Source organism: Tachyglossus aculeatus, chromosome 10 (assembly GCF_015852505.1).
Source record: "Tachyglossus aculeatus isolate mTacAcu1 chromosome 10, mTacAcu1.pri, whole genome shotgun sequence".
NCBI lineage: Eukaryota > Metazoa > Chordata > Mammalia > Monotremata > Tachyglossidae > Tachyglossus > Tachyglossus aculeatus.
This window is the reverse complement of record NC_052075.1, coordinates 40308946-40319157: the sequence shown is the minus strand read 5'-3', so window position 1 is coordinate 40319157 and position 10212 is coordinate 40308946. Positions and strand designations below refer to the sequence as shown.

The following is a 10212-nucleotide window of genomic DNA, read 5'->3' as shown; positions in this document are numbered from 1 at the left end:
ATCCTACTGCTTGGCATATAGCAAGAACATTATTATTATATTAACATGCATATTATTATTAAAATAATAATAATAATAATAATAAAGAGTCCACATTTGAGAGTCAGAGGACCTGGCTTCTAATCCCACCTCTGCCATTTGCCTGATGTGTGAACTTGGGAAAGTCACTCAACTTCCCTGTGCCTCAATTACCTCATCTGTAAAACAGAGGTTCAATTCCTGTTTTCTCTCTCCCTTAGTCCATAAACCTAATACAGGACAGAGATTGTCCTTATCCTGTGTCCGACATGATGATCTTGTACCTACCCCAATGCTTAGTGCAGTGCTTGGCGTTTGGTAAGTACTTAACGACTACCACAATTATTATTATTTGTCATCAGTCATATTTATTGGGTACTTACTGTGTGCAGACCACTGTACTAAGCACTTGAGAGAGTACAGAATAAAAATTTGCATCAGTTTTTCAAGGAAAATAAAAGCGGCTTTCGTGAAAATACCATATTGTTGAAGTTTCTTTCTAACCTGCTTTAGACTGCAAGTCTTCTGAGTAAAGAGCAGGGCTTCTTCCAATTTTTATTCAGCCTCAAGTTGACCTTTGATGCTCAATGAATAGCAGTGCTGAGGTACTGTTTTGAGCCACTGTTTTGGGCTCAAAAACGTGCCCACTCTGTGCCCCCACACACCCAGTGAGCACTAGTCTTCTTTGTGCTGTTCTAGAACACAATCGATCTGCCCACTATCCTTACCAGGCTGGAAGGGGGATTCACTCCATAGTCTACAGGAGACGGAGGAACTGAGGTCTCTTGAGGGGGGAGTGAAATACCGATGGGGATAATCAAGGGAAGAGCCCGGGAGCCCTGTTGCTTCCCAGGTGATGTGCCCCAGCTGGTCCCCCAAGGCACTATGGGAATCTGCCATCTTTAATTGGCTGGCACATGCAAGGGCCTGTACCCAAAAACACCGAAGCATGCTCCCACAGAACGATACAAGCCTTGCCCTTCAGTGGAATCCCACAGGACAAAGAAAAACGTTGGGGAAATGCTGCCTTACCCTGCAGCTTCTCTTCCTTTCCCTAGCTCAGAAAGGGGAAACACAATCTCACCAGGCACCATCCAGCCTAACGAAATGGAACCAAACCCAGTTTGTTCAGGGCTTACCTCCAATGGCCCAGAGTGACTTTTGAATGTTAATTTCACTTCAGAAATGATGGAGCTCAAGTGAATAATAATAATAATAATGATGGTATTTGTTAAACGCTATGTGCCACACACTGTACTAAAGGCTGAGGCACTGCACTAAGTGCTAAGACGACAGCCCTTTCAGATGTGCTTCCTTTGTGCCCACTCTCCTATCCTTTCCATGCTTAATGAGACGATGGGCAGTACCCCACACCTGTGTTTGGTGCAACTGTCTTCTGGGAAAATTCAAGTGTAAATGTCACTCAATAATAGAAGAGCTCCAAACCCCTGGATTCATTAATTCATTCAACTGTATTTACTGAGCGCTTACTGTGTGCAGAGAACTGTACTAAATGCCTGGGAAGTACAAGTCGGCAACATATAGAGACCGTCCCTACCCAACAACGGGCACACAGTCTAGAAGGGGGAGACAGACAACAAAACAAAACATGTAGACAGGTGTCAAAACCATCAGAACAAGTAGAATTGTAGCTATATGTACATCATTAACAAAATAAATAGAATAGTAAATATGTACAAGTAAATTAAATAGAGTAATAAATCTGTACAAAGATATACAAGTGCTGTGGGGAGGGGAAGGAGGTGGGGCAGGGGGGTGATGGGGAGGAGGAGAGGACGAAGGGGGCTCAGTCTGGGAAGGCCTCCTGGAGGAGATGAGCTCTCAGTAGGGCTTTGAAGGGAGGAAGAGAGCTAGTTTGGCGGATGTGTGGAGGGAGGGCATTCCAGGCCAGGGGAAGGACGTGGGCCAGGGGTCGACAGCGGGACAGGTGAGAATGAGGCACAGTGAGGAGGTTAGCGGCAGAGGAGTGAAGGATGTGGGCTGGGCTGTAAGAAGTCTGAGGTCATGGGTTCAAAGCCCGACTCTGCCACTTGTCAGTTGTGTGACTTTGGGCAAGTCACTTAACTTCTCTGTACCTCAGGGACCTCAGCTGTAAAATGGGGATTAAAACTGTGAGCCCACCGTGGGACACCTGATCACCTTGTAACCTCCCCAGCGCTTAGAACAGTGCTTTGCACATAGTATGGGCTTAATAAATGTCATTTAAAAAAAAAGGAGAGAAGGAAGGTGAGGTAGGAGGGGGCGAGGTGATGGAGAGCCTTGAAGCCGAGAGTGAGGAGTTTTTGCTTGATTCATAGGTTGACAGGCAACCACTGGAGACTTTTGAGGAGGGGAGTGACATGCCCAGAATGTTTCTGCACAAAGATAATCCGGGCAGCAGAGTGAAGTATAGACGGAAGCAGGGAAAGACAGGAGGATGGGAGATCAGAGAGAAGGCTGATGCAGTAAGAGGAGGCTGATGCGGGCTTCTGCCCTGGCAGGGAAAAGAGTCTGGTAATCCAGAAAGCAGCTCAGGAGATGGAGAGTGAGGGAGGGACATTTCTGCCTATCTCATGCCTAGGCATTCTAAAGGCTGGGCCTGGTGCTCATGCCCAGGACTGTTGCCTGGCAGCTCCTGCCCTTGACTAAGAGTCTCTGCCTGCCTGGTCCGGCCTGTGGCCAGGAACTTGGAGGAAGTTTCTGGAATTAAGAAACAATCTCAAATAGATACTGAATTCAAAAAGAAGCCATGTCCTCCCACCCGCTAAGCTAACGTATTGGCAATGGAATAACAATTTTTTATGGTACTACTGGGGCGTATGCACGGATTTGTGCTCACTGCCCAGGCCCCATGCAGGAGACTCAGCAGACCACAGGGGAGGTGGGCTCCCTGGGATAGAGGGATGGGCTTTTCCCATTCTGGAAGGAGAAGGCTGGGCTCCAGACCCAAATCTCCCATCCCAGTGGCTGTCCAGGTGTCATAGTTCTGGTTCTGATCGGTGAGGGAACACCACCCCTGCCTGGAGACCCAAGATGGAGTCCAAGAGAATGGGCATGGGTCACAACACAGGGGATAGATCCCCTTGGGCCAGGGTCAAGGAGAGTGGGTGTTGCACTTACAGCTGCTGCTTAAGCACCAGCCTGCCCACCCACTGCCACCCAGAGTTTTCATGTCTGAGGTGTGAAGCAGCAGGTTTGGTGAGAAGCAGCAGGTTTGAGAAGCAGCATGACCTAGTGGATAAAGTGGAGTCAGAGGACCTGGGTTCTCATTCTGGCTCAGCCACCTGTCTGCTGTGTGACTTTGGGCAAGTCACTTCACTTCTCTGCACTTCAGCTACCTCATCTATAAAAAGGGGGATCAAGACTGTGAGCCCCATGTGGGACAGGGACTGCGTCCAACCTGTTTATCTTGTATCTACCCCAGTGCTTAGTACAGTGTCTGCCGCACAGTGTGTTAACAAATACTATAAAAAAGGTGGGGGGAAGGGGATTCATCCTTGCTCTGAGCCCCAAAGGAGACTTCCAGTGCTGTTTTTAGCATGGGGAGGCTGCTGAGTGACCCTCTTCTGTGCCTGGAACACTTGGGGGACCCCCTGGATGCCAGGCCAGCACAAACCCCACTTCTCTCTAACAGCAGTAACACCCGAGGACTTTAGCTCCCATTTCCCCTTCCCCACAAGGGTAAAATAAGTTGGCATGTGGGTACCTTCTTGCCTAACTCTCCATCTAGACATAAGGATTGGAAGTCACCAGACCTCCAAGACCCCCATGCAACTACCTACCTGGCTCCTGACACAGGCCAGAAGGTAAAAGAGAGAAGAGACCTGAAGGGGAGGGAGGGGGAGAGAGTGAGAGAGAAAGCAAAAGAGAGACCAGAGACACAGAAAGAGAAAGAAAAAGAGAGAGACACACACAGAGAGAGGGAGAGAGAGAGTGCACCAAGAGGAGGGGTCAAACTCTGGGCAGGGGGTCAGAGGGAAACTGACAGAGGGTAGAAATGAAGAGAAGAGGGGGGAAGGGTCAGCAGAGCCCAGTGAAGGGGCCTCTTCAGGGCACTGGAGAAGCTGTGCCCTGCACAGGACCCAAAGCCCAGTTGGATGGCCACAGACCATTCAGAGCAGTTTGGTCTCTGGCCACAGCTCAAAGTCGGTGGCACTGGGCCATGCCACTGTGCCAGCAGAATCTGGCCCTGTTTCCCCCAACCAAGGAATTCCCTCCCAGTCAGGACTCTGCCTTGGCTTATCCCTCCCCACCCAACGCTGCCTCAACCCTGCCACATTGTTTGGGTGGGGTGGGGTGGGGGGGAGGCTGGGGAGGAGAGTAGAGAGAGGCCCTGTAGCCTGACACAGATCTGCCAGTCCAGCAACCAGGGAGTATGAACTGAAGGGAAGGGGAGGAAAGGGGAGGGGAGGGAAGAGGAGGGAAAAGGAGGGGAGGGGAGGGAGGGAATGGTGGAAGAAGTGAAATATTTTTTGAAGTTGGGATTGGTATAGGAGAGAATGGGAGGGGAAAGGGAAGGTTGTGGTCTAGATAGTGGAGGGACAAGCTGGGGCTGGACAGTGGGAAGGGGAGCTGGGACTGGACAGATGAGGAGGGAAAGATGGGGCTGGACAGAGGAGCGGGATGATGGGGCTGAACAGAGGATGGGGGAAGGTGGGGGCTGGACAGTGGGAAGGGGAGCTGGGACAGGACAGATGAGGAGGGGAAAGATGGGACTTGACAGAGGAGGGGAGGAAGATGGGGCTGGACAGTAGGAAGGGGAACTGGGAGTAGACAGATGAGGAGGGGAAGGATGGGACTAGACAGAAGAAGGGGGGAGAGGGGGCTAGACAGTAAAAAGGGGAACTGGGAGTGGGAAGATGAGGAGGGGGTAATGGGTCTAGAGAGAGGAGGGGGAAGATGGGGCTGGACAGTGGAAAGGGGAGCTGGGAGTAGACAGATGAGGAGGGGAAAGATGGGGCTGGACAGAGGAGGAGGAGGAAAGATGGGGCTGGACATTAGGAAGGGAAGCTGCGACTGGACAGACGAGAATGGGGGAAGATGGGACTGGACAGAGAAGGGGGAAGATGAGGCTGAACAAAGGATGGGGGGAAGATAGGGGCTGGACAGTGGGAAGGGGAGCTAGGACAGGACAGATGAGGAGGGGAAAGCTGGGACTGGACAGAGAAGGGGAGGAAGATGGGGCTGGGCCGTAGGAAGGAGGGCTGGGAGTGGACAGATGAGGAGGAGAAAGATGGAATTGGACAGAGGAGGGGGAAGATGGGGCTGGACAGTGGAAAAGGGGAGCTGGAACGGGACAGATGATGGGGGAAGATGGGGCTTGATGAGGCAAAGGGGAGCTGGAACTGGACAGATGGGGGAAGATGGAGCTGGACAGAGGGAGGCGGATGGGGCTGGACAGTGGGAAGGGAAACTGGGAGTGGACAAAGGAGGGGGGAAGGGACTCTTGGACTGGACAGAGGGGGAAGAAGGGAGTGGGAAGTGGATCAGGGACTGGACGGTGGGAAGAGGACATGGGACTGGACAGAGGGGGGAAGATTGGACTGGACAGATAAGGGGAAAGATGAGGCTGGACAGTTAGAAGCGGAGCTGAGATGGGAAAGATGGGGCTGGACAGTGGGAAGGGGAGCTGAGATGGACAGATGAGGCTGGGCAGTGGAGAGGGGAGCTGGAACGGGGCAAATGGTGGGAAGATGGGGCAGGACAGTGTCGAGGGAGCTGGATAGGAGAGGGAGGAGGCGGGGGCTGGACACCAGGGACAACAGCGTTGGGCGAGGCCGGGACGGTGCGCTGGCCTCGTCGCTCCCCGGTCCCTTCCCCGCTGCGGGGCGGGGCGGGGCGGGGCGGGGGGCCCGGCTTCCCTCCCCCCCCCCACCCCCCGGCCCGTCCCCCGCCGCAGGAGGCGCCTCCCCCGTCGCGCCCGGGTCCCCGGCATCCCCGGCCTCCCCGCCGCCCGGCGCGGGCAGGAGGTCCGGGCCCGGCCGGCGGCGCCCAGCATGCGGCGGCGAGCCGAGCGGCGGGCCGGGCGGCGGGCCGGACGGCGGGACGGGGGGAGCCCCGCTGGCCCCGTTGGCGCGTCCCGCCCGCCGTCCGGGGAGGCCCCGCTGCTGCCGGCCTGGATGCGGCTGTACTTCTACGGCATGCACGGGCTGACCCTGGACGTGCTGCTGTCGGCCGGCCGGCGGTTCGGGCGGCGTCCGGACCCGCGGCTGCTGGGCTTCTCGTCCCCGTTCCGCTGCCTGCTGCACTCGCTCACCCACCTGGCCCTGGAGCGCGTCTACCTGCAGCGCCGCCGCTGCCCGGCCGGTCCCCTGGCCTTCCACGGCCTGCTCTTCCCCTCCGCCCACGTCGGCCTGCAGGCGCTGGCGGCGGGGGCTCTCAGCCTGCTGCCCGGGGGAGCCGGGGGAGCCGGGGCCGCCGCCGGGGGCCCGGCCGGGGCCGGGGTCGACCTGGCCCTCCAGTACGGGCTGGCCCTCTACCTCTCCCAGGTGTTCCTCAAGGGCTTCCTGAGCCTGCAGTACACCTGCCCGCGGCCGTGGCAACCGGCGGGGGTCGCCCCCAGCGCCCCTCCACCCGGGCCCGGCCCGCTGCACCTGCAGCAGCAGCAGCAACAAGAGCTGCAACCGCAGCAGCATCCCCAGTTGGACCTCCATCGGCAGCAGCAGCAGCATCAAGAGCTGCAGGAGCAGCATCCCCAGCTGCATCTCCATCAGCAGCGGCAGCAGCACCAAGAGCTGCAGGAGCAGCATCCCCAGCTGCATCTCCATCAGCAGCAGCAACAAGAGCCGCAGGAGCAGCATCCCCAGCTGCATCTCCATCAGCAGCAGCACCAAGAGCCGCAGGAGCTGCATCCCCAGCTGCATCTCCATCAGCAGCAGCAGCAAGAGCTGCAGGAGCAGCATCCCCAGCTTCATCTCCATCAGCAGCCTCCCCCGGCGTCGAGCGCTCCCCACGAGGGACTCCCGGGCCCGCTCCGCTTCCTCTTCTTCGGGATGCACGGCTTCCTGGACGAGATCTTCTTCACCTTCTTCTTCGACGTGCTGGGCCCGGGGCCCGGGCCGGCCAGCGGCCACACGTCCCTGTGGTCCTTCTTCATGTACGGCAGCTGCAGCTTCGTGGTGGAGCGCCTCTACTTCTACTTACAGCGCGGGCGCGGCTGGGCCGCCTGGCAGAGGGTCCCGCTCTACGTGCTCTTCATCTACGCCTGGGAGCTGGGCTGGGGGCTGGCGCTCCGAGGCTGCGGGGCCTGCTCCTGGGACTACTCCCACTACCCCCTCAACTTCATGGGGCTCATCACCCTGGTCTACCTGCCCGGCTGGATCTTCCTCAGCGTCTACCAGGACCTGCTCTCCAACGTGTTGTGGAGGGTGAGCTGCCCGCCCGACCCCCGAGCCCTCCCTCCCAAGGAAACTGGACGCCCCCCAGGCTGAAGAGGAGGGGGGCCGTGCCTTTTTCTAAAGATTCCCGACGTTTTATATCTTTTACTAAAGTCTCCTGAAACTTTCCCGGCTGGGCTAGGCACCTATGCACACCACCTGGAAAAGGGATCTTTTCGAAGCCGGGATGACACGCCAGAGTGTTTACGATTGTTCAGTGTTGAAAACTAAAAACAGACACAACCTTAGTACCTTAAAAAGCTGTGCAACCACCTGCTTCGGAGAGGGCCGGGGCAGGGCGGCCTCTTCACCGAAGAGGCTCTTTAAATGGTGAGACCAATGTTTCGGAGAGGTAGGTGAGGCGTCCTTTTAACCCACCAGTGGGTTGCTTATTGAAATTTTAATCAGGCCCTCGTTTTCCACATCATCACTGCCTCATGGAGTTCGCTGCCCTTGTATCGAGAAACGTGTGTGTGTGTGTGTTTGAATTTTAAACGCACTGTTGTCAGATATCCAAGTGCCTTTGTCTAGCACATAAGTGAAGGAGAATGGACCCTCGTGTGTAAATACATTCTGGGAGATACCACCTAAGGAGTCCCTTGTAAAAAAAACCCTAAGACTCGCCTTGTGTTAGTACGTTCTACTCTCCATCTAGGACTGGATTGTTTTCCAAGTTTAGTAGCCTTAAATGCACAAGTGTATTAAAAGTGGATCAAATCTTGTTTCCTTCATGCCTGGAGTTTTCAAAAACACAGGATTATTAAGGCAAAACTCGTACCTCTCAGTGGGACCAGTGCCTGTGAATAGGAAAAAAAAAAAGTTTTCATAGGGCTGTGCACATGCAAACTCTCAGCAGTGCTTAGTAGGAAAGAGAATACTTGAATGGTCTACCCGAAGCAAGAAAATGAAAGTTGTTGGTTCTATAGTAGATTCAGATACCCATTTAAGTAGTCTCCTGTCATGACATTGAAAATCACCTGTTCTCTTTAACCTAAGGCTAGTGGACTCAGAGTTGGCCCCGTGTGGTACTGTGCTTTATGAGCCAGTGACTACTTTTTGTGAGTTATAAGGAGGTTCTTAAGTTCAGTGAGATGGTGAATGATACTTGTCTCTCCAAATTAAAGGAGTCTACTTAAAAATGCACTTTGGATTTTTACATATAAAAGCAGGTGGAGTAGGCTGTAATAACTGAGGTAAGTCTGCCTAGCCTGCTCTTTAAATCTTCAGTACCCAGGGGCTTTGTATCAACACCTAAAAATGCTTATACAAAATATTGCTCCTTTTGCCTAAGACTCCACTAATGTGCCACCTTTCTACATCCAAATAATTCGGGAAGAGTAGCATTTAAAAAAAGAAATTACCTTAACCCCTTTCCACTCCCTGAAGCTAACCTGTCTTGCAAAGAACAACTGGCACACAATATTGGGTCCAAACTGCCTGTATACCATATTAAGACCAATTGCTGATATTGGCACAATCCTGTTCATTGGTCCTGTAAACACTGAAAGGTAGAAGTTTTGCTCAGTTTCTCTGAGGATAAAAAGGAGCCTAGTGGTCTTCAGTCATGCGATTAAAAACCTTTTAAAGGATTTCTGAAAAAAGAAACCTATGCCTACAGAACTAAACTTTCACTGTGATGTCTTGTATCTATCCCAGTGCTTAGAACACTGCTTGATACATAGCCCTTAATACAATAATAATAATAATATCAAAAAATTATTTCACTTCAACAGTTGGCTCATTCGTTGCTTGGCAACTCCTGGATTCTGAGGCCTGAAAGTCCCAACTAGGAACTGTACCCATCCTGAAATGGGCCCAATTCCAATGTAAACACTTGCTCTGTGCTAGAATTTGCACATACATGCTTCAAATGTCACTTTAATGATAACCTTTCAAACTGACCTCATGTGCAACCATACTTCACCACCGAGCAGATATTACTGGGGTCCAGCTTGGTGGACTGGCAGGTCACTGCCTTTGGGATCTCCAGAGACCAGACAGAGATGGAGAGGTGAGGCACGAACAGGCCACCATGTCTACTCATCAGTAGGTCTGATAGAAGAAGCTGGGAACGAGATGGAAACCGCTTAACAGTGTTTTTGAATTACATGTGGGTTTCCATTAACTGTATTTTCCCTGCCAAAGAAAATTATGAGTTGACTGAATTCAAGTAGTCGGTGTGAGAACAAAGAATACATTGCACGGTTTCTTCCTTCTCCTGACAGGACTCAAGTCAGAGCGGCAAGGAAACCTATTTGAACTGACACAGTCTGGTTGTCTGTATTTGTGGGTGGTTCTTTCCAGCACACAGCCACTTGTGGAGTCAGTGCAGAAGAGGATTACTCATGCGGGTCAGAGACCGGCACATCTCATCCACAACAATAGTGATTGGGTTGCCTTCTGTGTGCCAGAGCACTGTACTACTCGGTGCTGAAATCGATGGTAGCTTTTACTATTCTGAATTTATGCCAGAGGGACGGGATAAACCGATATGCCTTTAAGTACATTTGAGTCTCGGGGAAACATAGCATTTGGGTCTGAAAGGGGTATATTCAGTTTAGCCCAGCTAATTGTATAGAGGCATAAATATTTAAAATGGTATTAGTATGCTGCCTAAAGCACCGAGAAGAAGATGCAAGTTGATATTAGGGATATCAAAATATAAATACTAAGTAGCTGATAACACTATCTAACTTTCAAATTGACGCAGCTAGATTTTGCCTTTTTGAGCCTCAGTATAATTCTGATTTGGCAGTTTTAATAATAGGTCTTAATAGCAACATAACAGTAAAGTCTCACAAGTCACCTAAGTGGCTCT

The 10212-nt window shown here is 52.6% G+C and overlaps 1 protein-coding gene across 1 annotated transcript; it reads left to right on the top strand.

Moving 5' to 3' along the window:
• The first annotated feature begins 1374 nt into the window (after nt 1–1374).
• Nucleotides 1375–10111, top strand: TMEM229A (transmembrane protein 229A). Its single transcript, XM_038751979.1, has 2 exons — nt 1375–1430; nt 5918–10111. The coding sequence occupies exons 1-2, from the start codon at nt 1375–1377 to the stop codon at nt 7446–7448; spliced, it is 1587 nt and encodes a 528-aa protein (XP_038607907.1). The 3' UTR covers nt 7449–10111.
• The last annotated feature ends 101 nt before the right edge of the window (nt 10112–10212 follow it).